This window comes from Lacerta agilis, chromosome 1 (assembly GCF_009819535.1).
Source record: "Lacerta agilis isolate rLacAgi1 chromosome 1, rLacAgi1.pri, whole genome shotgun sequence".
NCBI lineage: Eukaryota > Metazoa > Chordata > Lepidosauria > Squamata > Lacertidae > Lacerta > Lacerta agilis.
Window position 1 is genome coordinate 78,494,482 of NC_046312.1, and position 27,621 is coordinate 78,522,102.

Sequence of the window (27,621 nt, forward strand, 5' to 3'; positions counted from 1 at the left end):
ATTCGAACTGCCGACCTTCTGATCGGCAAACCCTAGGCTCTGTGGTTTAACCCACAGCGCCACCCATGTCCCTTACCTGGGAGTAATTCCCATTAAACTCAATGGGATTGTAATATTTAAAGTAGACACATACAGGGTTGGATTCAACTAATGAGTCCCATCAGCAGAAGCTATGCTCAAGGACTTCCACTTGCACAATGGGGATTTCCCCTCTCCCCTCCTCCCGTGTGCCTCCCACAGTCCCAAAATTAGCTGGAGGTGGTGGTCAGGAGAGCCCTGTGCAGGGGATGGGGAAGAGGTGGAAAATTGGTTTATCTGGCAAGCTGAAATGCTTGCCCTGACAGAACGATCACCTTAGCATGACATTGAATTCCTTCCACAGAGCTGCTCTGTTGATGTCTCATAGCCTGCTATCTTATACACCCTTGTTTAGAAGTAAGTCCTATAATAACTTAGCATAGAATCACACTGTGGTCTGTTATTTTACATGTTTAGGCCTCTTTGAATCACACTGTCAGAGGGACATTAGAGTGATATAACAGTAGCTTTGTCCCTTCCTTTCAAATGTAGAAATTTGCTTTAAAATTATTTAATCTGGAGCATTATGAGGACATTTTTGTTGTTGTCATCTGTCTCTAGAGACAATGGAATGTGCTTACAGGGGGTGAATCCAAACCTCCTCGGGGTTCAAGCTTAGGCAGTGTGTATTGTATGGAGGTCCTGGGCTGCCCGTATGACAAGAGACCGCCCCCCCCCCCCGACTCAGCCTTACTGATGTGGTCCAAAGGAAAGCAGAGCATACATTTGGCACCAGCTTGGCTTCAGGAGTTGCTGGAAGGAGGCATACAAGGCTATCAAGGGGGAAATTTCATCTTGCCTGTTATATCAGGCCATCCAAAATGGGAGCACTTATCACACTTGTTTGAACTCTGCTTTTTGGGGTTTTTTTTTTAAACTTTTAAGATGTTAGGAGTAAAAATGTAGTGAGCTGAGCATTCATAAAACTTGAGCCCATGGTGGTGGTGGGGACTGTACATTACTGCAATCCTGTACCTACTTACTCTTGTATTTACCCAACTCACATCACTGGGAGTTACCTGTGAATAACTGATTAACTGTTTCTACTCCCTTTTTAAGTAACTCATCAATAGGCTGTTGTGAGCACAAGAATAGTTAATAGTAGGTTAATGGGAACAAATCAATCTGTATTAAGCAGGCTTGCCAACGTATTTATTTATTTATTTCCTTAAGACATTTATAGCCTACCATTCCTTTCCGGTACTGAACTCCCAATCTGAATATAGCGGCATAGTGTACATTCAGAAGATCACACTTCTTAGAGTTACAGATTAATCTGGAACAACTACCACTATCACCCCTCCGGTTCTCAACTGCTGGCAAGGCTTAGAATCACTACTCTGTTGAGTGTGTTTCAGTGGCGTACCACAAGGAAGGTGTCAAATTTCAGCGGCACCCTTTCCAGTGCCAAAATTCAGTGCCCCTCTGCCTCTCTAACTCTGTTCCAAATTATAGCTGCAGCATCCCCAACGGCACCTCCGAGGCTTCGCATCCAGTTCGAAGGACTCCCCTGAATCCTTCTCTGAGTGTATGGCTTCTCGGGAGATGGAAGCCTCTTTGGGTCCAGCTGGGCTTACTCCTGGATGAGTGCGTACAGGATTGCCGCCTGAAGCGTGCAAAAGGAGTCAGGGGAAATCCATTCCTTTACCACTTTTCCGTGGCTGGATGCAGGCAAAGATATTTAGCATACATTGCCAACTCTTATTTACACGATCTCTAGCACCTTCCCGCAATGTGTAATTGGAATAAGCCCTGGGACAGTGTGGCGCATGAGAAAGCTCATACAGGCAAGAGGATATAAATCGCTTCATTGTTACCAGTAGGGGTCAGTCAGCTGCTGCTGGGTACTGAGAAACCAAGCGTGCAAAGCAGAGGAGACCCTGGGAGCTTTTATTAGCAACCTGTTTGATATTTGTAGTTAAGAATGCTCTGCAAGGGGAGACGCAGGTTGCAAATTTCCCTTTGATAGCCCTGTTGCCTTAAATCAAAGGCACTGAGTGCCTGCCTACCTTTTTTCCCATGAGCCTTGTGTGCTGCTGCTGCTCCTTCACTCCCCCTGCCCACAAAGCATAAATCAGAGACAGGGACAGCACCCTCTTTTGTGGCCTTGCTGATAGATGGCTCAGTTCACATGTGCCTCCCTCCCCTCTGGATGTTTACACTTAGCTTCATGAGGAGGAATTAACCAGTAACAAATGCCAGCCTGAAAGGATGGGTATACATAAGCAGGAGCAGAAAAGAATATCAGCTCCCACCGGGATCCCTAAGTGCGAGAGGATTATAGCAGGTGCAAAAAAGCTTGTTGAAACAAAAATGTCTTCAGTTGTTTCCAGAAAGTACAAATACCAGGTGCCTGTCATATCTCAACAGGGATGCTGTTCCTCAGAACAGCCAGGGCCGGATTTACTGGTAGGTTTGATGAGGCCCTAAGCTACTGAAGGTAATGGGGCCCTTTATATGTCCAGCTGTCCTTTGTCAACAACAAATTGTCACTGTTTTCTGTGTTGAATATATGCTATATCAGTCTTCCTCAACCTCGGCCCTCCAGATGTTTTTGGCCTACAACTCCCATGATCCCTAGCTAGCAGGACCAGTGGTCAGAGATGATGGGAATTGTAGTCCCAAAACATCTGGAGGGCCAAGGTTGAGGAAGCCTGTGCTATATGGTAATTTATGGACCTAATAGGTATCATAGCTGTCAACTTTCCCCCTTTTTTAAAGGGAAATTCCCTTATTCCGAATAGGATTCCTCGCAAGAAAAGGGAAAAGTTGACAGCTATGATAGGTATCTAATGCCATTTGCCACTGTTGCTGTATGTAGGTTTTATTTTATTTGTTTTTTATTTTATATTTTGGAAATGTACATCCAGTTTTCTTTTTCCTTTAATTTTTTTGGGGGCCCCCAAGAGAGTGGGGCCCTAAGCTACAGCTTGTTTAGCTTATACGTAAATCCGGCACTGAGAACAGCCACATTACTACCCTGCTCTTGAGTTACTGTTGAGCGGGCTTGTAGTATTTCAGCTCAAGTTATACTGTAGATCAGGGGTGAGGAACCTTAATGGTTCTGTGAGCCAGATCCTTATCTGGAGTGCAACCTTACCCCACTGGCCAACTTTGATGATTGCCCAATGGATTGTCCCACCCACCCAGCAGAATTGTTTGTGCCTCAGCTCCCAAACACCAGCAGCCATTGGGTGCTTGAGATCCCCTGCACAAATCACGTTGGCAGCCCTGCATAGCCATTCTAGCAGCCTTTGGCTTGCCCACCCATCAGCTGATAGGCAGGAAGCCAAAGCCTTCTTTCCCTAGCCATTGCACAAGCATATGATGTTAGGTATGGGGCAGGTGGCCATGCTTTGGGGGAAACAGTCTCATGGGCTAGATCTGAACCCCTGGTGGGCCAGAGGTTCCTCATCCCTGTTGTAGAGACAGAATCTGAGTCTTCATTTGGCACTGGCAACTAACTCAGTTACCACATGAAAGCTCACTGGAGACATTTTCCTGTCTCTGTGCATAAGGATCATCTGGAAGAGGAAACCAGAGCTATGCATGACAGTGAGAAAGAATTTGAACCAGGTGGCATCAGAGATCAGCTCTGTGGGGGAGTAATGTCCCTATATAGAGCACATGTTAGCAGATGCTCTAGTTTTAGAAGGGTGATCTGTCTGTCTCTGTCTCCCTCTTTCATACAGACAGACACATGCACACCCTGTGTATTAGACTGCATTAAACTTTAAGAGTGCCCATGTCTCTCTGGTCTGTGCACTGGTTCCATGCAATGCATGCCTGAATGCCACACCCACATAAAGGCGCACACATGTTGACCCACACACCATAGAATTCTGAAACCAAACCTTTGCCAATTAGTGAAATCTTTTGAGGTTGATGGCATGTTTCCCATGGAGAGCAACCACTTGCTCTTACAAAGTGAGGCTGTCCTCATTTTGATGTTCACAGCCCCGTTAGAGGACTGTTCATTTATTTAAATGATGTCTGGTTCATCAAAAAGCTCTGTTAAAGATTCAAGCAAATAGCTATTCTTATTGCTTCCTTCTACGTGCCACCATCGTGCAGCCAGGCAGCCATCTTCTCTTTTTCTGCACAGCTACTGAAACCTCTTCCTGCCTATCAGAGCAGAATGGAAAAAAGCACCCCTCATTCCCATGTGGTATGACTACGGTGGCCTTCTGACCAGACCATCCAAATTCCGTATGTCCCATGCATGTTAGTTGTTCAAACAACCTGTCCAGCTTTGTATACCCCAACCAAATCTCAGGTGAGCAACAAATTTTGTCCTGCAGACATACTACCTATCCATGCCCTGTGCAGCCTTTCCAGTTTGATCCAAATCATATGTATGATTTCCCACACCCCATATGTCAGTTTGATAGTGGGAGTCAAGCAGACAAATGATCACTATCCTATAATGTGCTGCCTAATGTGCTGACATTCTCTTGAAGTGGAATGTGTGGGCATGGTCAGTGCAACCAGTTGATCAGGAGTGAAAACACAATGTACTTGTGAAAAGCATTTATGCCAACTTCAGGCAATGATACCATAAAGGTTAGGCTGGGCTCAGAGAAGTACTTGGGAGCAGAGCTGGCTCTGGTTCCAATAATTTTCTTCTGACTTCCTGAGGATGAATCTAATCTAGGACTTTATGAGATTGGGTTGGGGATAATGTTAATATCAGATCAACATTAGATCCTTCTACATTATTCAAAGATCCTCCTAAATCATTATAATTGTGAATTGAGTTATGATGGACATTTGCTATCTGGATGGCCAACATACCCCAAGCAGATATGAGGCTGCATCTTCCTCCTACAGTTGCTTTGTAGGGTATCCCACTTCCTGGTTTTCTAACAGGAAAAATGAAAGAACTACCTGGGGGAAAATAGAAAAGCCAAGGGATGCTGTTTTGCTCCAGCAACTCAGCAACACAATCAAAGCTGCATCTGTGGCCTAGGAACAGCTCTTCTCTGTTCTGGGGACATGGCTACAGGGGTCATTAGAATAATATAGAAGGCCCTTGGGAGACCTGGTCCCTCGGGGCACTGGTTGGAGATGTGTTGACATATCATTTAATGTCGAAGTTGAACAGAGTCTACAGAAAGCTCGAGGGAGGAGGCGGATGGCCATGGGCAGCACTCCACATGTCATGGCCAATCAGGTCTCATGTACCAAGCATCCCTGAAGGGCTTAACAATGAGATAATGTTCAGAAGGTGACATTATGCCCTGAGCAGGAAATGTTTACAAAACAGACCATGACAGCTTTCAAGATGGAAGGATGCCCCAATTGTTTTGTGAATTTGCAATCCCTTCCCATCCCTGCATTAGCCGTGATGACCCTAACCTAACCTGTTACCATTTAGCTGGGAAGCAGAGCAGGCTAAATTCTTTCACCCAGTAGTGACTCAATGAGTGCAAGCAAAGTTTGCCTTATCTAAACCCTAGCAGTACTATATCCCTGAATGTCTTCGATCTCAATGGTGTGTTCTTGAGACTACGGGGGGAATCCTGCACAAAGTAGTCAGTCATCTTGCTCTCTGCAGTAAGTGGAGAAAGCACTGCAATAAATGCCAAGCAAATGAGGAAGTTGCTTTTATTGGGCAAACCAAAGATCAAGATGCTACGTGTAAACTTTTGAGTTACAGAGAAATTTTCTTCAGGCATATGTGTTCCAAATGTAGACAGAAAAATTCAAAATAAAGATGGTATTGAGTTGGTGTTGATGTAATGAAGAGGAGTTTGGTTTTTTTTTAAGAGTGGGTGGGTAAACAGTAGGCTGTGATCTACCAGAAAATGCCCAATAGTCCACCCAGTGCCTGCTCATTGCTGAGATTCTAGAAAAGAATCCTGAGCCGGATTGATACACACCAGCAAGACACTTCTGATACTTCGATCTAAGAATGCATGTTGCTGAAGACAGATGCCTCAGTTGTGCCTGTAAAGAGATCCTAAGTAAACACTCCTTTGTAAGGAAAAATGTGCAAAATTGTAGATATCATGAGCTAACGATCTGGGAACAAAGGGGGACTTGGTTTAGACTTTGGTGACCAAGGGTGGAAGAGGAATAGGTGGAATGTATGCTGAAGCAGGTGTGGGTGTAGAGGATCTACAGTAAGATTCACAGCCTAATCCTATGACAGACTGTACTCAGGTAGCTGCTCGTGGGGTTTGGTGTAAGACTCAAAGCACCAGCTTAAATGGATAACCAGTGCCTTGCGTCAGTGCTGGAACCCAACCCCATCACCTACCATTAGTGCTTACTAATGGTAGGTGATGGGGTTGCTTACTATCATCCTGTGTGTGGTGCATCTTTGATGCATGAGGGAGTCAAGAGAGGATAGAGCAAATATGAATAGGGAAGTGAGACCATCAGTGAATATTTGCATGTGGTCTAAAGGAGAACTGGAGTGAGACTGAATCTACAGCACTGATATGGTAGGAAGGGGAGTGGGAATACAGTAATGGCAAGTAAAACAGAGGTAGATAAGTCTGCTCCTCCTGACATAAATTAATTAGGGAATGTATTTCCTAGTATGAATTGTCACATTATCTGCAATAAGCACCAGCTTTTTTTTTTTTTTTTGTACCGTAGCAGAAAGTAGTCCCACTGGAATAGGGCCAACTTGATTGTCTGCGCTGTCATGAGACACTGGTTTAAAAAGCAAGCTTTGTATGATTATTATAAAGCTCCCAAAGAGGAGAGGTGGTAGTCATAGCAAGCACAGGAGTGAAATGAGCTCAGCTTCTCTCAGGCAAATTTAAAGTTCACAAATTTCATTGGAAACTTGCAAGCTCACATAGGGCTTCTGCCTACCAACTAATTACCACCCACTGGGATGCTGTCTGGAACAACACTGCAGATTGTGTTATGTTCTGCAAGGTTGATGTGGTGTGTTGGTGACATAACAAGGAGCAGAGTTCAAGAGGTGCAGCTTGATCTCAGTGCACTGTTGTTTCATTGCTCTCTGAAGGTGGGGAACTTGCAGGAAAATATACTAGCCCCTTATTGAGTTTTCCCTTTTGCATCAACATATGTAAGGCCAATGCAGCCTGTTCTGTGTCAGACTTGCTTGTTTCAGGGGATCTTTCTGATCCTCCCACTTATAAACCATTCTGTTAGGATTGCTTTTACTAGTGCATAAGGCTCATCCGTGCTGGAAAGTATTCAGACAACCAGAGGCAGTGCCTGCCTCCACCATCCAGGCCCTCTGTCATTGACATTCCTGATGTTCTGGGGAAGAGGATGTGGTTGAGGAGAAGCAATTGCAATAGGGTAGGATTATCCAGGTATTATCCAACCTAGCAGTTCAAAAGCACGTCAAAAGTGCAAGTAGATAAATAGGTACCGCTCTGGCAGGAAGGTAAATGGCGTTTCCATGTGCTTCTCTGGTTCGCCAGAAGCGGCTTAGTCATGCTGGCCACGTGACCCAGAAGCTGTACGCCAGCTCCCTCTGCCAATAAAGCAAGTAATCATCAGTAATCTTGTGTTACTAAGCCCTCACCCAGGTATTGTGTTAGCAATTCCATGGAGATTGTTGTCATGCCTTGCTTAGTAGTCTTGCAGTAGGGAGGGTCCATAATACTCATCCCAGCTAGTGGAATTGAACTAGACGAATGGTGGTGGGGAACCAGGCTTCCCATGAGCTGCTCAGTGCCTGTAATCCTCATGGTATGTCAGGCAGTTCACTAGTTCATTAAAGAATTCAAGATTCCCAGGTAAGAGCCTTACGTTAGGCATTAACAAAAGGAAGCTGATACATACACTGGTTTCACTGGGCACCAAATAAGATCTGTAAGCAAAATTGGAAAACATATTTAACATTTCAAAGGCTTACAACCATTACAGTACTTGCATTCTAAAAAGGGTATGTCTAAAACAATTTTTAAAAGCAATGTTCACAGTTTCGTTAATGTCAAATATACAAGGTTCATATATTTGTAGCTTTCCTTGCAGATCCTTTTGTGTGAATCCACCCCAATAAGCTCAAGGAAAATGTATGAGGAACTTTATGGCACATTGATTGCCCATCTTCTGTTACTATCCTTAGGGGGAAATTCCTGGTCTTTAGCTAATAATTTTTATTCAGAGGTAGCAGCTGTCATTGCTAATGCTGTGCAGAGTCTCATAAATGTCTGACCCTTTTGTGAATTCTATTAAACTGTTTTGCCTCCATAAGAAGGCCTATGAGTGAATTAAATATTAACTCTCATTATTTAATATTTATATTGTGGTAGTGCTGGGGGGCGGCAATTGACACTGAAGAATGTGGCCAGGCAGAGTGACTTGCTAGACTCAGAGCCTGAGCAAACTAACTGATGATTAGTTTCAATTAGAGCTAGGAGGGCTGCAAAAGGATCTAGAAACTTAAGGCAATATCCAGGACCTCGCTATGGCTGACATTCCCTTCTGGACAACCTTCCAAGTGCCGCATACTTGGAAGTATGCGGTGGGTATGGTGGGTGGGGCCAGAGACAATAGAGGGTGGAGCAACAAATATACAGTTTCTATACTCACTCATACATCCTTCTCTGTCCAGACAAGCAAGAAGCATTATCAGAGTTCAATGACATATTCCAGCCAGGCAAAAACACTCTGGGTGCAAAGCAGAGCCAGTGAGGGGTGCAGCCTGGGGGAAGTTTCAAGGGCCAGCTAAAGAGGCCCAGAGGGTTGCATTGAGACCCTTGGCCTGAGATTCCCCATCCTGGCTGTAGTCACATCCTTCAGGGACTGGACTAGATGACCTCTGAGATACCTTCAACTGTCCTTCTATCCTGCCAAAGCACCTAGAGAAATAAGAAATAAATAAAATGTCATGAGGAGTGAAGAATGAATGTAAGGATTACGCCCCAAAGTTTCATACTGGGCAGCTTAACACATCAAAGGTCACGGCCTTCCAAAGCAATGGCTGGATCATGAAAGGATGGAAGAGTCTGGAAGCAGGTACCCAAGAGGTTGACACTGCAAGAGCAGGTCGTAAACACAGGGAGAGCCTTAGAAAAGCAAAAGCTCAACCTTGAAAGCAATGCACTGTAGTAGAGGCAGCTAACATAAAGAAGGCAGAGTTGGTGTGATTTATTTAAAAGGCTACTAACAGCTCAGATCTGTGCATGACTAATCAAAAGTAAGCCCCACTGGCTTGAAAAAGCAGAGTACACATAAAGTTTATTTGTTTAAAACAGGGCTAGCTAAACTATTTTGGTCTGGGGGCTGTATTTACTCTTGGCCAACCCTCTGGGAGCTGGAGGATAGGGGTGAGTGTGGCCAGAAGTAGGTCTGGCCTCCTCATGCACACACAACACAGAGAGAACACACACACATTTACTTATGTATATACCTACCTACATATGTATAAGCACACAGCTTCCCTTCCTCAATTGATCCATTCAGATCAGCTGAGAAGGAGGGGTTTATTACATACCCTCCATGTGTCCCTATTTTCCAGGGACGTCTCTGATTTAGAGAAGCTGTCCTGGTTTCTGATTTGATCCCGGAATGTCCTACTTTCCCTTAGGATGTCCCTATTTTCATTGAAGAAATGTTGGAGGGTATGGAGTTATCCGACCCCCGTGCCGCCTGAAGACAATTCTGTATAGGGAAGGGTATTTTAAAAAATGTTTAATGTTTTATTACGTTTTTATTTAGGTTGGAAGCTGCCCAGAGTGTCTGGGGCAACCCAATAAGATGTGTGGGGTATAAATAGTAAAATAATCATTAAGGAATGTGACGTCCCTGTTTTCATCGGAGAAATGTTGGAGGGTATGTTATTATTCCCCCTGGGTCAAATGCTTGGTCAAGTGACTGGACAGAATGTGGTTTGCATTCTCAACAAGGGATTCCAACTGTGTCTACTCTAATTTTTATTCCTTTTGTTACTGCCACCAAAATCAGTCAAGCCTTGGAGGGCCAGAAAAAAATCCTTGGGAAGGCTGGATCAGGCCAGCTGTTAGCCATCCCTGCTAACAGTCTCCATGGACTTACAGAGAAACTTACAAATGAGTTTTTAAAAACTGAAAAAAATAAAACCAGTAAAATCATGTCCTTGGCCATTCTGAGGAGAAATCCTTAGACTTTCTCTTCTTCCTTAATCCAGAATCCTTCAGTTCCAGTCTTCATCCCCCTCCACACCCGCCTTTTTTGGATCTGCTCTTCTTTCATATCACAACTGAAGAGACAGGGCTGAAAGCGCTTAACCAAAAGAGGAGCTTTGCCTGCTGCTGTGTTTTATAACTGCTTTCTAATATTTTTATATTCACCAGTTATGCGGTAGGCCCATGTCAGTGCTGTGCCTGACACGTTATCATTTGCTTCCCCCCCCCCCGCCTCCTTGGTGCATTAAGCAAGAGTCCTTGGCTGCCTGCGCTGAAGCCTGGATCTGTTTCTTGGAAGGCTATAACTAACCCCAAAGCCTATCCGCATGCAAATAGCTTAAATTGTACCTAGCAATGTGCATTTCTTTGTTTTCACCTGCCCAGTGTCACTTGCTGTTTCCTTGTCCAATTTCTGTTCTATTCCAGTTCCATTCTGTCCTGCCGCAATTCTTTTCTTGCTTCTGCTAACCTAAATCACTGGGTCATCAGCAGCAGTTGCTCACACCTTTTGCAGACTATTAATAAACACCCCTGACATTGTTTCTCAACTTGTGCAAGGCATGTTTGTGTGTGCACATCAACACACGTATATACTTTACTGACGGACATTCTGATAATTATAGGAAGGGCATACCATTATGGGCATAGCCAGGGGGTGCAGGGGATGGTCCCCCCCAAAGCAATTAACTAAATTGCATTGCAGATATCTCAGTTCTGCCCCACCCCAGCATAAAGCCTGCCCCCCCTAAAATAAATCCTGGCTACACCCATGCATACCATACATAAAGGTAAAGGTAAAGGGACCCCTGACCATCAGGTCCAGTCGTGTCCGACTCTGGGGTTGCGGCGCTCATCTCGCTCTATAGGCCGAGGGAGCCAGCGTTTGTCCGCAGACAGCTTCCGGGTCATGTGGCCAGCATGACAAAGCTATTTCTGGCGAACCAGAGCAGCACACGGAAACGCTGTTTACCTTCCCGCTAGAGAACGCTGTTTACCTTCCCTATTTATCTACTTGCACTTTGACGTGCTTTCAAACTGCTAGGTGGGCAGGAGCTGGGACCGAGCAACGGGAGCTCACCCTGTGGCAGGGATTCGAACCGCCGACCTTCTGATCAGCAAGCCCTAGACTCTGTGGTTTAACCCACAGCGCCACCTGGGTCCTCATACCATACATACACCTATGTAATTGCTTACATAATTGTAAATAGTCTGCCATAAATGACAACTAAAAAGGCTACTGTGTGTGCTATCTCATTCTCGCACCAGGCAAATCTGTTTCCTTCAGAGCAATGGTCGTCAAAATTTCAACCTTCAAGGAAGCCTTTCCACATGGATGCATCTGCCATGGAACCACTGCCTGCTTGGCACAGAGCCCCAGTGCATTCCTGAGGATTCTGGGGCATGTTTTAGGATGCACACTGAGTTATCAGGTACCATACTTGGGCAGCTGCCAGGGCCCCAGAACCTTGGCGCAGGCAACCACCATATCTTGGAGCCAGTCTACTCCTATGAAAAATGAGTGCCAGACCTTGGAAGCCCATGTGGTTCTTCAACCAGTGCCATTGGTTCTTCTGGGAAACATTCCAATCCTTTCTCTTCCACTGCTTTTTGGCAGCAGTAGGCTGTCTGGAATTGTAGACCGTCTCTTGTTTTCTGATCGGTTGTATTTATAGACTCAAACTCCAGCTGGATTTATGTTTCCTACAAATATTTCCCTAAGTGACCTCCTTTCCTGCCTGGACAGGCACATGATCTGCTCAATATTGGATGCTTGTATGTTCCTGCTGCCTGCCCTGTCTTATATTTGTCTCAGGAATTTTTGGCTTAACTAGCCATTGCTTCCTTTCTGAGTTGAGGAGAAAGTCCTCTTTTGGTTGAGTAACTGGTTAAGAAAAAGAGAGCAGGAATAAATGGACAGTTCTTCCAAAGGAGGGGTGTAGAAAGTGGAGCACCCCAAGTATCATTATTTGGGGCTGTGCTTTTTAACTTGCTTGTAAATGATTTAGAATGAGTGGTGAGCAAGAGGTATCCAAGTTTGCAGATCATATTAAATTACTTGGGGTGGTTAAAAGAAAAAGGGAGTGTGAAGAGCTCACCAAACTAAGTGAACGGGCAGTAAAATGGCAAGTGGAAATGTAAGCAAGCAGAAAATGATGCACATTGGGGCAAACAAAACAAAACAAAACCTTAATTTCATATATATGTTCATGGGGTCTGGACTGGCAGTGAGTGACCAGAAATGAGGCTTTGGGGTCATAGTGGATAGTTCAGTGATTATGTCATCCCAGTGAGCAGCAGCTGTGAAAAAGAAAAAAAAAATCATGCTAAGGATCATGTGTACATGGGACTCAAGTTCTGCATCTGTTGTGAAGACAAGAATCATAATGGACAGCATTGGCACCGGCAAATATTGCTTTGGTATGCCAACAGGCATGAAATTGGTCCATTGGTTTTGTTCAACAGCATAAAAAAAGAAAAGAAAAAGTATATACCCAAAATTCAGGTATACTGGATCTGAGTAATAAAAGAAATTAAGTGAATGATAATGTATGACATACAACTTGATCATTTGGTTAATTTATTAGGTATATTAAATGAGATTCTGTGAAATGAATAGAAATAGGCACTACAGAGATCTGGCATAATGTTTAAGAGTTACTTATAAAAGAATGCTGTACCTAAGTTTGGCATTTGGCATTGAGGATTGATTGCCAATATCTTTTCCTCTCCCCTTTCTTCCTCCTCTTCCCGATTCTCCCCTTTGGTTACTGCACTGTCTGTTTAAGAAATATGAAAAATGCAGCTTTAGAATATGATAAAATAAATTTTGACACATTGCACAAATGCCAAAAGTTACCACTGGTGAGACTCAGAAGAGAGATGAAAGAGAAACATTTGCAAATATCACATCCATTTATTCAGATAATTTAATCATAGCTTTGATATAAACATGTATTGATTTATAATGCAGGAAAATCTCAAGTTGTGTTTTTTAAAGCTAAATTATACTGAAAGAATGTTGTATATTTCTCTTTAAACATATAGGAATAACAGATTTTTGCCCACCTTCCCCCCTCTACTTAATTTTAATCACTTGAGTATCTCAGTAAGGCAACTTAAGCCAGGCACCCCCAACCTGCAGCCCTCCAGATGTTTTGGCCTACAACTCCCATGATCCCTAGCTAACAGGACCAGTGGTCAGGGATGATGGGAATTGTAGTCCAAAACATCTGGAGGGCTGAAGATTGGGGATGCCTGACTTGAGCCCTGGGCCCACAATAATACATCCTAGCCTCTAAAGACAGGCATTCAAGCCTCTGCATCCTCTTCCTAATTGCTGGTCTAAATAATCTGTTGTGAGATTTAGCTCCAGCTCTGGTTGCAATGGTTTTCTCTGCTCTCTTCCTAGCACTGATGTGAAAATCTCCAGCCTTTAATTGCTGGCGTCGCCCATAGCATCTTTCTAAAAAGAGGAACACAGCATTGGCCACCCTCCAGTGCCCTAGCAAAGTAGTTGTTTTTAATGATAAATTACACCTTCTTGTTACTGGCCCTGCTACTTTGCTCCGGAAAACCTTCCAAGGACTGATAAATACCATTTGGCCCCAGTGATTTATGAGTGACACCCAGCTTATGCCTGAGGAGGCAGTTTCCTTCACGGTTGCCAAGAAGAATGACCCTTTGGGCAGACATATTTCCAGTTTTACCTGAAGGCAGCAGCTGGGTTTTTTTTATGTCTGTGTGCAAAACCTGATAAAATTCCTATTGGCTATTTTAAGAAACTTGAAGGGAAAAGGAGAGACACCCCCCCCCCCCGTTTCAGATCATTCAGACCTGACTTTTATTTATAACTTCTCACTTTGCAGGAGGCAGGCTAGTTAGGGCTGGGCTTTCGTGAATGCTCAAGCTGAAGGCATTCAGAGCAGCAGGTATTTGGCCTCTTTGAACAAAATCAGGTCACACGGTCTAAAAAAGTAGCCTGGGAAACAGGCAAACAAGCCATTACTGCTTTCTCCCTTTGTCAGAAGCTGGTTCCCTGACCCAGAATAGATTCCATCACTTCTCTGTGCTGCCGATGTTGATCAAGCCAATTCAGTTAAAGAGGTGAAGGGTTACAAATGGAGGTTCAGGTGGATCTAACATTGATTACAGCACCATAAATTGTGCCCGAACATTTTATTTGTACCTCTTCTCCTGGATGAACTTTCTGTCAATTGCTTCTTTGCATATATGGATAAAATGCTCACTGCTGTCTTACATCGATAATACTTTTAAAAATAAACCCTCCATCCCACCCCTAGCCCCCACCCCAGCCTGCTTTTAAAAAAAAACTGCCTTAGCTAGCATACTTAGTTTGCAGCTCACAGGGAAGTAAAGATGTGAGCTGGGTTCAGATAATTTCAAAGCAAAGTGCTATGGCCAGAATCCCAGTGCCAATCCCATTGGTTGGTAAAGTGCTTGGAGATCTCCAGTGCATGACAGAAACGTAAGGTTTTGTTAAAGTGCACGTAGCCCTCTTTAGAAATTAGCTGTGGGACTTTCCACTAGCTGTATAAAGATCCAAAGGGATGGTTGTTTTGTAATGCAATTTCTGATCATTTGCAAAGAGCGCAGCACATGTGCCCCCTGCTGTCTTCTACTAATTTTAACTGTAAGCTTTTATTATAATAGGACTGACTAAAAATAGCAACTAACATAACACCATACGCTGGAAACATTACAGCACATCGCAGATGTGAAGAGAGAATTGTCACATCCCTGCAGGGGAAACGTGGACATGCATAGCACATTAAGTGATAGGTGTCTTGTGAAATGGCCATGCAAATTGGCTCTTGCAGGCTGAGGTAGGCCCCACTGAATGGGACTTACTTTAAGGCAAGTGTGCACAGGATTGCAATTTATGCCCCATTAAATGCAGTAGGGCTTACTCCTGAATATAGGCCTGGTAGGTTCAGGACCTCGAACCTACCAGGCCTATATGTTGATGTGGCGCCCTGCTGGCAAGGTCTTGAAATATCTATCTATCTATCTATCTATCTATCTATCTATCTATCTATCTATCATCTATCTATCGTCTATAGCATTACCTTTTTAAACAAATTGCATAGGAAGCTACACCCACATTACTTTGTGCCTCACTTCTTTCTGGTGTGGCGGTGTTACTGTGCATAGCTTATAGCACTCTGAGGATCTGTTCCTTCTAGCCCAGGGGTAGGCAACCTAATTGCCTTCTCAGTCCGGCCCGTGGATGGTCTGGGAATCAGCATGTTTTTACATGAGTAGAATGTGTCCTTTTATTTAAAATGCATCTCTGGGTTATTTGTGGGGCATAGGAATTCATTCATTGCCCCCCCCCAAAAAAAATAATAATCCAGCCCACCACAAGGTCTGAGGGACAGTGGACTGGCCCACGGCTGAATAAGGTTGCTGACCCTTGTTCTAGCCAATAACTGAGTGGCCACTTATAACAGCCTGTGTCTTCATGAGCTGAATTATTGGGTGGTCTCTAAGAGACAGTTGGATGTTAGAATGACAAGTTGCAAAGTCTGGTCCAGCGCCTTTACTTATTAAATATTAGGAATTGTGTAGAAAAGGAAATATAAGCAAGTGCAGCTTTTCTCAGCCCGGCATGACAAGTTGAACTTGCCCCCCCCCCCAAATCCCCCTCATCTACATAGTTATTAAAAACACGGAAGTCCTTCCTCCTTTGCATCCATCTCCTTAGTGGGCATGGCTGGGTTTCAGGCACTTCCCCTCATCTTCTCTTTATCGCTGTCTTTTTAAAGTCTTTGCTAAGTCAAAGATGCTGAGGAAATATACTTGTTTAACCGGAATGCTTAGTTTGAATCACGCAGAGGAGCAGTGCTCTGTGCAAGTGTTTGTGCCTTAGTCTCTGTGCCTCATCTCACGCTGCCTCATGCTTGGACCCAGGAGATGCAAGTGACTCCCCTTTGCCCCCCCCCCCGCCCCGCCCCTGCAGAGTGTAATAAGCAAGGGCTTCCCCTTCCTGCAGTCTCCGTGGCAGTTAAATTATATAGCCGTCTCCTGCATCGCTACTAATTCTACTCCTTCTCTGAGATGAAGCCTGTAATTTGCAGCGTGGAGGAAAAGGCATTTTGCACTTCCTGCCGATACAGGTGGGAACAATGGACCAGGCAATTGTGAGGCCAGTAACACAAATCCTACAAGCCTTTCAGAGGCATCCATGTATAATAGGGGGGGAAATATTATTTTTTGCTCCTGGCCTAACATTCCTCATGAAGCCTGGTAACTTGTGGAAGCTTTGATGAAACATATGTGCCTTGGTACCTTCATTCTAGGGCAGGCATAGGCAAACTTGGGCCCTCAAGATGTTTGGGACTACAATTCCCATCATCCCTGACCATTGGTCCTGTTAGCTAGGGATCATAGGAGTTGTAGGCCAAAACATCTGGAGGGCCGGAGTTTGCCTATGCCTGTTTCTAGGGGCTATGCTTTACAGACAATCCTCTCTTTTGGGTGCCTGTCAGTGGACAGCCCTGTAGTTGAAGGTGTCTTCTGTTTGAGCGCCATTCGGTCCAAGACTGGTTTAAAGATATAAAACCATAAGAGAAAGAAACAGAAGCCTTGAAATTGCTCATCAACAGTTAAATGCACCTGGCCAGCACATGTCACCTGGTGTCTTTCTCACTGTGGTGAGCTCTAATATATTTCTATTTAAATTGTAGCAACCATTTATAAATTTGAATCTATACACATAAATGACCATTTTCAGATTTCATGCAAATTATTGTCCTCATATATCCTCTTTGTTGGTGATGCGGAGGCAGCCACCCTACGTCATTCTGATATCCCTCTTGACAGTAGCGTAGCCACCGTTTTTGAGTAGAAAAACTGCCAAGGTCACAGATTCAGCCTGCCAAACCTTGCCTTCTACAAATACATGTTTAACAAACAGATATCAGTTATCATCAATCAGAAACCCTGAAGCTACTTTTTAGCAATTGTTAAATTGCTACTGAGCAAGTGTCCTTCCTTCCCTATAATGGCTTGTATTTAACCTTTTTGTACAGTCTGGAGTGGTAACTGAAAATACTTTAGATAGTGACATCTCCTTCAAGTGGTTTTGAACCAATCAATACCTGAAAATGAAGATTTTCCTCCCATAAATTGGTTGTGATTTCTCCTTGAGAGATGACAGTGGTGGAATTAATTGTTTGGAATCCATCTTCCACGAAGCTGTGAGGAGTATGTGTTTTGGGTTCTGAAGAACAAGGCCTGCCTACAAATGCATTTTTAAATGTCCGAAAGAACTTTTGTTATTTAAGAATCTAGAGTACAAACAGTGGAATCCTATACATGTCTACTCAGAAGTCTAATTGAGTTCAGTAGAGCTTACTCCTAGGTAAGTGAATAGAGGATTGTGTAACTTTTATGATCTCTTTTCCTTAAGTATTTTCCCCACTGAACGCTGAAGCTGGGATCAGTTTGTGTTGAGCAAGTATGTAGCTTTTGGGACATAAATATTTATTCTTTATTGATAACCTTTCTGTTCAGCTGCCTTTCTATAATAAAACATTCAGAGTAGCATACACTGAAATGATAAAAGCATATAAAATCAATAACATAAACATTAAATTGCCAAGGGCCAAATCAAGCAGCAGCACAGCATGTTTATTTAAAATGCTTAAAAAACAAACAAACTTTTTTTCCATCTGCCCCCTCATTGAGTCAAGGCCACTGAGCAAACTTTCCATGAGAAGAGCTTTTCACAACTGCAGCCTTGCAGGAGAACCTGCCCCTAAGAGGCCACCAAAGCCAAAAGCCCTAGACACTGATCTTAGTGCCTGTATACATATATATATATAAGGAGAGGGGTTTGAATGGGAGACGGTGATCCCTCCCACAGGTGTACTAGACCTAGTGGTATCTCTGCTCTAGATTAAGCAACAGTGTGTTTTTAAAAGAGCCACATGGCTGCCACTAAGACAACAACTCATGTTTCCTCTTCACCTTTCTCCCCAGTAACACGCAGTAAAACATAACCTAAGAGGTGATGTCACTGCACTCCTTCATGGATGCTGCTTGTGAGTATGGGGAAATTCTGTGCAGTGGTGGCATTTTAATTATCAATACATTTTATTTCACTGCGCATAATGCTGCTGCTTTCAGCATCAGTCATGCATCTCCTGCTCCAGTTATGATTAGTCTCCATGTCTCTTGAGTGTCACCCCCAGGGCTGGATCTGAATGTAAGAAGGAGGGTGGTTCAACTAGATCTGTCAAAGAAGTCTGGAAACTGTAGTTTGTTAAAGGTGCTGGGAATTGTAGCTTTACAGTGAGTGAACTACAGTTCCCAGGATTCTTGGAGAAAGCCATGTGCTTTAAACGTATGGTGTGGGAATTACACAATTACCATAGCTGCTTCTAAAGCAGCTGTAGGCACATGAAGAATTGGGCAGAGGGAAAATACATCAAGTTTAATTATTAATGTACAATTATTGCACAGATTAATTATTAACAGATATTGAGTGTTATTTATCTAGTGTCACAAGTGAATATTACTGAATGTGGATGGTTATTGAAAGGTTATGCTATGATGTTACACCCACACCCACACACACACATCTCCCTCAGAGATTTAAAGCAGGGAGTAGATATTCCAAAACCCTAAGAAATGTATTGAAAGAGAGTGCCACCAAAGGGATACATGTCAGATCACCCAACATTTTCTACGTAGGTCTCTTAACCAGATTATTTCACCCTTATCCCATCTAAACTAGCATTCCTAAACCTAGTTACAGGTAGGTAGCTGTGTTGGTCTGCCGTAGTCGAAACAAAATAAAGTTTGTTCTTGGCATGAGCTTTCGCGTGCCTGGTATCTGAAGAAGTGTACATGCACACGAAAGCTCATACCAAGAACAAACTTAGTTGGTCTCTAAGGTGCTACTGGAAGGATTTTATTTTATTTTATTTTATTTCTAAACCTGGATTTGCCAGCACAATGAACACCAACAATGCATGTAATAAGTGACAGTGTACCTCTTTCCTGCAGCACGCAAGCAAAACGTAATTTGTGAAGCAACCCTCAGATGAATGCTCTACATTGCCATAATCATTTACTTTAATTTCAAGCAGATTTCCACGGTCCCCCCCCCCATATCTTTTATGCTGGCTAACCTCTTTAACCCAGCAATTTAATCATCCCTAAAAATAAATGCTTTTATGTTAATATTGTGATTGTTTTCATCTGAAGAACAGTTTTACAAATGTAAAACCTCACTTTTGTTTTGCATTTCTTTCATGTGCTATATGTCGCATGTTTTTAAAGGCTGAGCAACCTGGTAGATAATAGAAGGATTTAGGAAACCCAGGCTCTTGAGAAAGCAAACATTACTCATTCCAAAAAGCCTTCAAACAAGGTACCAAGGGCCTTTCTAAATTCAGTAAATGCTTGGTGGTTTGAGAGATCCAGATGCAATGAAGTAGTTGTAATGCACCACCATTATTGTGTGGTGGGGAAATATCGCACCAGTTGCCTCTGTGTGGGCATTTGGATAGTACTTGTTAAATAACTGAAGATGCCGCAACTTGCTGTCTCCAATACAACTTGCTGTCCCTTGGTCTTGGGGAGCTTTTTAACAATATACAAACATAAAACCAAACAATAAAAAGTTAAAAGCAAAAAGAAATTGGTCAGTAGATCATCGTGGGGTGTGTGCTCTTAATTGCCTGCATAGGCCTGGTGGAATAGAAAGGTTTTCAGCAGGCGTTTAAAAGTTGGTTGCAGAAGGTGCCTGCTGACACTGACTCACACACACACACACACACAACACTTTAGTTCTGTAATCTCTCCAGCATACATATTATCTGTTTGTTTTTAAATCAGGAAAGATATCACTCCTGCAGAAAAGATATCCCTAAGGAACTGGAAATTGTTCTATTTTGCGTCATTCAATTGAATTGGATGGGAATTATCAGAATTATCAGCCAGGTATTGCTTTAGAATTTTGTGTTTTAGGGGGAGTATGTCTGAAAAGATCTCAAATTACATTTGTGATCCAAGTTAATTTATAAGGAGGCAATAGTAGAGCCAATCTGATGGAGATGCTTTGGCAAGGCTTTTCGTGATACACCCGAACTCAGAAAAAGACCCAATCACTGATGAGCAAACACGTCACAACATGTTTCTCCAAAGCTTGTGCTTTGGTGAACATGTAGGATGGGATGGTCAAACAAACCAAGCCAGGCTGTTTGGTTCAGACATAATACCAAACCCTAGTTTTATACAAGACAACAAACCAACCATGGCTTCAGATTGCTGTTTGTTGCCAGAAAACAGACCATGATTAGATGTTTAAACAAACCACACTAGGACCAAACTTACTATAACTTAGTGTTATGTGTGTGCTAGTAGTGCATTTGTGAGCCAAACCTAAGCAGGATGCCAGTCCATTTCAGCAGGCTTAAATCCTTTGGACCAATAGATGGAAAACTGGGAGGGGGCGTGAATGAGAGCAGAAAAATAAGTGCATGATGAGAGAGGAATTTCCATTTAATTTTCTCTCCATCCCTTCCCCCTCTCCTTCTCTTTCTTAATTGTTCTTTTGTGAGCCTCTGAGTATTATTATTATTGTATAAATGTCTAAGCTAGTTTGAATCTGATCCAAACCTTCAGTATTCTCTTATTGCCAAGAGTTACTTCCACAGGTTAATGACATTGTGTAGAGAGAGGTACTTTCTCCCATCAGCTGTGTGCTTGTTGTTTTGCAGTTAATTGAGCATCTTCTTTTTTGTATCAACAAAATGTGGGAACACTTGATTTGCTCTGGCTGTGCTATACATTATTTTTCAGACCTCTGCTCAGAACCTCTTTTAAAAAAAAGTTAAATGAATGAAACAAAAACCGTCCCTCAGTTTCTGCTCTTCAAAAGAGATTGCTGTATGTTTGGCAGATTCTTGTGCCCTTCTCTGCATTCCTTTCCTTTAGGGTTCCCGTATGTCTGGAATTTCCTGGACATACACAGAATACAGCAGTCAGAAGCAATGTCCAGGCAAAAATTGTCATAATGTATGGCAATCCGTGTCAGCAGTGTCATTTCTGTCCGATTTTCCTTAAAAATAGCTCCAAAATGTCCTTTTTTGCCAACTTTTATGTCTGGATTTTGAAATGTGGCAACCCTACTTTCCTTTCTCTTCAGAGTTTCTCTATGATATTTAGACATTCAACCTATGTATGGGCAAACTAGGCCCGCATCCATGGCCCTACCCATTCATATCAGAGGGCCCATTCATTTGTTACCACAACAGCATGGTAGACATTGAAAAAAATGGGTTCCCATGTAATTCTGCTTCACAACATATTGGAAACATACAGAAGCTTAGATTCATGGAAACACCCAAATTATGGCATTATTTCCCTTAGCAGTATTAGTAAGCAGAAAGGTGTAGCTCTGATGTAGGATGTTTAAAGCAAATTTGAGGTGGAGGAAGCATGGGCTGAAGTTTATTTCGTTCTTAAAACTGTAGTGGACTCGTTTGCAGATTTGACTGGATTAGTGCACAGTGACTTGGGACAAGAAACTAATGGAAGAACTCCATTTTTTATGATTACAATTTGTAATTTATCCATATATGACTGGAGCATAAACTAGAATTCACCCATTTCAAATGTTCATATTTGATATTTGAAATTGGAGCAGTTTCAAACATTTGTCCATTGCAATGCGTACCTCTGTGGAGAAATGCTGCATGTATGTCCATCTATTTATGTTTCCTGCTTTGGAAAATATGTCTGTGGCCTCTATTGATGTCCGAGTGCAACTGTCAAGGTTTTGAGGCCTTATATTGTTGCTTTGTTCGAGGCCAATTCAGCTGTAGCTACTTGGTGACAGGTTCTGAGAGTGGAGTGGGGAATGAAGAGAGACAATCACTTTTCGTATTTATAGACAGGGCCTGGGTCAGGTAAATTAATTTTAATTAGTCTGGGATACATCAGGTTCTGGGGGTTCTAAGGTGAAGAAGCAGTAGTTAACTGTCATTTGGTGAAGACAATTTTGAGGGAGATGTGAGGCAGTGCCAGAGAGATTTGAGAAGAAAATGGATAACCAAGGCTTGAATATTATTTCCTGCTGCTACAACTGTGCTGGTGAAGATCAGAAGAAGGGAGCTTTTTGTTGACCTGTGTAAAGATCTTACCAGAATAAGGTTATACAAACAGCCTTTTTAAACATCAGCTAAACTGTCCTAGTCATCAGAAGTACAACTGGATGAGCTTTGGGGCAGGATTCACTTAACCCAGGGGTCAGCAAACTTTTTCAGCAGGGGGCTGGTCCACTGTCCCTCAGACCTTGTGGGGGGCCGGACTATATTTAGAAGGAAAAAAATGAACGAATTCCTATGCCCCACAAATAACCCAGAGATGCATTTTAAATAAATGGACAGAGTCTACTCATGTAAAAACATGCTGATTCCCAGACTGTTCATGGGCCAGATTTAGAAGGCGATTGGGCCGCATCTGGCCCCCGGCCCTTAGTTTGGGGACCCCTGACTTAACCTAACATTCTAGCACAAGCCAATGCAAGAGTTCCCACTGGTGTGATGGGGCTCCCCCCCCATTCCACTCTGGGAGATTGGGAGAACCCCAATAACAGAACATGAAGGGAGGGGGAATCATTCTATCTGGCAAGCAGAAATCCTTGTGTTGATGAAAAAATCAGAAGAGCATGATATTGAATTTCTCCTATGATGACAGAGGAAGATTGTACCCAGTAGCCGGACCAAGTTTTGAACGAATTTGGCTGGGTTGGTTTTGGGAATTTGGTCTGAGGTAAAAGACTTTTGGACGCTGGTGTCAACAGATGCATTTCTAGAGTTCTTACAAACTGTCATCAAGTACATTTAGGATCTCAGTGTAAATATCAGTATTCCCTTATGTATGGAATATATCTTCAATAAACAATCTCAGTTAATAGTTCAATCTGTCTCCAAGGTACCGGTTGGCTTTAAAATCATTATGAGTGGCAGTAGGGAAGGGTCACATTGAGGAACTCCGAGTTATTGTGACAGGGAGTCTGATAGATCCTGGAATATAAAAAAGAAGCACAATTATCTAAACTTGTATTAATAAGAAGTGGAACTGAAGGAACCTGTTCCCCATAACTTACTCTTATCCATTTTATAATGTGCGTCTGTTTCAGGTTAGCAAAGGAAGAAGCATAATGGAAATATTGTGTCTAGGGGTAGCATGTCCTATCTTGCCACTTGAGGTGAAACAGGAAGCGCCACCCTTCCCCCTCTGCCACTGTCTGTACCACCAACACCAGTGCCTGTTTCCGGCCAGATCTTGCATACTCCGCAAGATCTCACAAGGAAATAGGCGCTGATACCAGAGGTGGAGGCTTCTGCCACCTGAGGCAATGGCTTCATCCGGCCTAATGGCTTGGCCAGCTCTGATTGTTTCAATACTATTAGATGGGTTGAAACTATGTGAAGTTGTGTAGGATACCTCCTCCTCTGGCAGAACACGTTCAATATGGCCTTTGGGGCAGTGCTGTTTAAAAGTGTACTGGGGATCCAAAATGTATGTGGCTTCCCTTTAGTGTATTCATAGTGGAAATAGGTATGTGTTTTCAGTTCCATGGCAGGCTTTGATACAGCATTCAACCCCAGTCCTTGATACTCTTACTATCAGCCCAGGATATCTAGCTATTTTGTTGCTCAGTGCAAGATAACTAAGTGAATGATCAGAACTGAACACAGAACTCTAGGTGAGCCGTATTATTGATGTATATAACCAGGTTATTACATTTATAACAATTTTCATTACTCTTGGTTTACTCTTCTGCTTTTTCTTTTCTCCTCCAGCTGTGCCTTAAGAAAAAAAAAAGCGCAAAACCATTAGGTTTTTCATGATAATGCTTCACCTTTTTCCAAGAGAGGTTACTGTTAATTTAGAACACAGAGGTGCGTCTGAGTGGTTTAAAACATTCCTTTCAGTGTCCATTACTTTGAATTTCTATCAGATGATTTTCATAGTCAGTTGTGCTGCTTTATCCCCCTGAATGTCCTAAAGCACTTCAAGTGGACTGTGCAAAGTACAATGCTGACTAAATAAGTGGTGTGTCTCCTGCCAATCTCACCCGTTCACCTTTTTTTATTGATTCCTAACCCTATCAATCACCAGTGGTACAGCCAGGTAATTTAAGACTCTGAACTTGATGGTCTTATAGGTCAACCTCCTCTTTAGGTGTTAATGTGCATTTCTTCACTCACTTGAAAATGTGGTAAGCAAATCCTGCTTAGAGAGATAGTAAGATACTATACTATACAGGCAGTGGCCACTTCTAGTGTCGCCCCAACCCATTGCATTCTGCCCCACCCTGCCCTGCCCCCATTCTGCCCTCTTCCAGGTACAAAAGGACCCGCATATCAGTGATCATGCATCAATTGGACACACCTAAAAATGGTCACCTCCTGTACTACAGTGAAATGTTTAACTCTTTCTTTGGTTGTCCTTGAATCTGCCCACCACACTTGCCATCTTCTTTTGACACACTTGCCATCTTCTTTTGACACACCCTTTGAGAACCACTGCTCTAGGTGATAGGAAAAACCCAACATTGCCTCAGAAGAAGGGTTTTAAGTTGAGACATTTTGTGTTACAGAATCTCCTTATGACACACTGTTTCCTAGCACTTGTTGAGGTCCTCTTCACACTTGTTTCTGCTGTTGATGTTGTCCTCCATTTCTGAATTAGAATCAGTTCCCTTTAGCTCTAAAGGACCTACCCGGTATATTATTAAAAGCATTAGATGTTCCTGACAAAATGGCCACTGATTTTAGATGCCTAACATATCATAAACCACAGATTTAAATTCACTACAGTCTGTTTTTGTTTGCTTCATTTTGTCTGGCTGTGATGAGAATAGCTCTCAACAATTGCTGGAATAATTTCAAAAAATAGGCAACATTCTGGTGCTGTGATAATTGTTCTATGGAGAGTCATGCAGCTGGAGCGTTATGAAACCATAAAGCACACTAATTATGTTCTATGGTTCTGTGATGCTGTGCAATAAGACTTGCCCTGTAAAAGTTAGGGACAGCTGCTGAATCCCTTTATTACCAGCTGAGACAGCAGAACTGGAAGTATTGGTATGATCTGTCTGCCTGTGGTCTAGCCTGCCATTGAAACTGTCAAGAATTGATAGTACTTGTTTCTTTTCTTCCCAACACTTTTTCTAGAGTTGGAGGATTTGGTGAACTGGGCCCTATCTTTCTTTCACCTTTCACTATGGGGCAAACCAAGACATGGATGGTTTAGGTTTATTAGGGGAGAAACCAAGGTAAAAGGGTAGAAGAATAGGCAGGAGTTGTGGCCGTTCATTTCATTTCTATACCACTTTATATTTTTAAGGGGGGAAATCTCACATTAAAACATCAAATAAAACAATCCAGAATAAAGCATTGCTGAATAAGGTCAACAGGAAACTAAAATATTATCTTAAAGATTTCAAAATAAAACACTACAAAGGAGGTCAGCTAAAGAATGCACATTTAATGCAGCAAAATTAACAAAAAATGTTGTCTTAGACATTCCAGAAGAAAACATTGTTTAAGGAAGTCAAAGATAAAATCCACATTTAAAACAGCATAATTAACAAGAGAGTAAAATATTATCGTAAGCATCAAACATATCTGCTGCCGTTGCTGCCAGTCCTGCCAATGGTGGCAGCTGGCAGCTGTGGATGCTCAGGTTTGATGACCTGGGCCTGTACTAAGAGGCAGCCAAGAGGGTCTCTGGCCTCTTTAGCAGCCTCAGCCTTTTGTAGCTGGAGTCAATCAGCGCCCCACCCTCCCAGGCCAGGAGGGAAAAGACCTGCAAGGGAAGCTAGGGGAACGTGCAGTACCAAGGAAACCAAGAGCCTCAACTCTGCTGTGTATTTAAAACTCAGGGAACAGGCCCGTGACCCAAATTTGTATATGCTCATGTATGTGTACAAATACAGTGTAGGTCTCTGAGCAAATTAAAATGGTAAATGACTGAGGTCATCCCAGCACTGTGCTTTGCATCATACCAGCTGCCATGCAAGCAAAACAAAAAAGAGGTTTTAAAAGGGGAAGAATAGCAGAAACTAAAGAAAAGAAAAGAAACAGAGCTTAGCCTCCTTGGGTCACCCCCTAATAAGGCCCCTGAGTCTCAGCAAGCCAGTTCATATCGCCACAAAACTGTTAATAATCCCATCAGCTTTTTCCTTTTATTGGAGGCACTTGTACAGCTAACCTGTGGGTTTCTCTTCTCAGGGGCACCTTCTCGTGATGTCCTTCTGGTCTCAGCCATCATCACCATCAGCCTTAGTGTTACCATTGTCCTGTGTGGGATCTGCCAGTGGTGTCAGCGCAAACTGGTAAGTCATAACCGTGTGCCTTTGGGTATGTTGAAAAGGGAAACAAAACAGGTGGAAATACTTTCCCCCCCTCTGGGCAAGCCAGCTGTTTGAAAGCTTCAGGGTCCCTCTGGCTGGAATAGGATGCAAAAAGCATGCTTCTAGGGGGTGAGAGTCAAGCAGGAGTTTAATTGCAATGCTGGTTGATAATAATAATGGTACTTATACGGTGCCCCCAGTCCCTGCTAAATGCTTGGGGCATAACACCAGCAATTAACGTGGGACTGTAGCTCTGTTCCAACAACAGTAATTAACGGATCAGAAGCTATATGTAGGGAGAAACCAAACCAAGTAAATGAAGGACTGGAAACGGGCAAGTATGAAATGGGGAGGGGGGGAAACAGGTGGAAGGCAGAGAAAAGTAGATTATTGCTGAACCTCAAATATGAAATGTAAAGGAGATGAGGTGGTCAGATGCAAAAGAGGACATGTTTCCTCTTCTGCACTTTTAATACCTAATACCTATGCAGAAGAGGGCATTTCAGCACATACAGATGAGAAGTTTTACATTAGGGCTTCATATGTTCAGGGCCCTCATTCGTGCGGGGTCCCCTGCTGCTCTCACAGGGCTTCTCTTGCAGACAGCTGCTCTTAATGCATGATTGTTGGAAGCAGAGCTTGTGCAGCAATATGGAGCTGGAGCAAAAAGCACAGTCCCACTCTGGTTTGAAACTGTGAGTGCTGTATACACATGAATAGTTCTATGCAAGGAAACTGGACTACTCTCTTCCATGCCTTACAGGGCACACCGGCACAGTGGCTGGCAGCTCCTTTCCAGGCAATCCCTGTAGATATATGATTCGGTTACCCTTAATTGTGCAGGGAGTCCAGTTGTCTTCTCTCAAAATTATTCTGCTACATTTTTTAAATTTTTCATGCACTTAAATCAGACTATTCTGTACATTGAGAAGTAACAGTTCTTTTCACCCAGCCTTTAAAAAGATAGTGGAAAGTTCCATCTTGCAACATGAATGGTTCAGTTCCTCTCCCTCTAACCTCATGCAATTTTGTGACCTT

At 43.0% G+C, this 27,621-nt stretch overlaps 1 protein-coding gene across 6 annotated transcripts in view; it reads left to right on the plus strand.

The window, feature by feature from the left end:
- Window positions 1–27,621, plus strand: part of SYT7 (synaptotagmin 7) — a 212,876-nt gene that overhangs the window by 88,892 nt on the left and 96,363 nt on the right. For all 6 annotated transcript variants that reach the window (XM_033157118.1, XM_033157075.1, XM_033157083.1 and 3 more), the window contains exon 2: window positions 26,462–26,565. In XM_033157118.1, coding sequence (XP_033013009.1) covers window positions 26,462–26,565 — 104 coding nt within the window. The remainder of the gene's footprint in view (window positions 1–26,461; window positions 26,566–27,621) is intronic.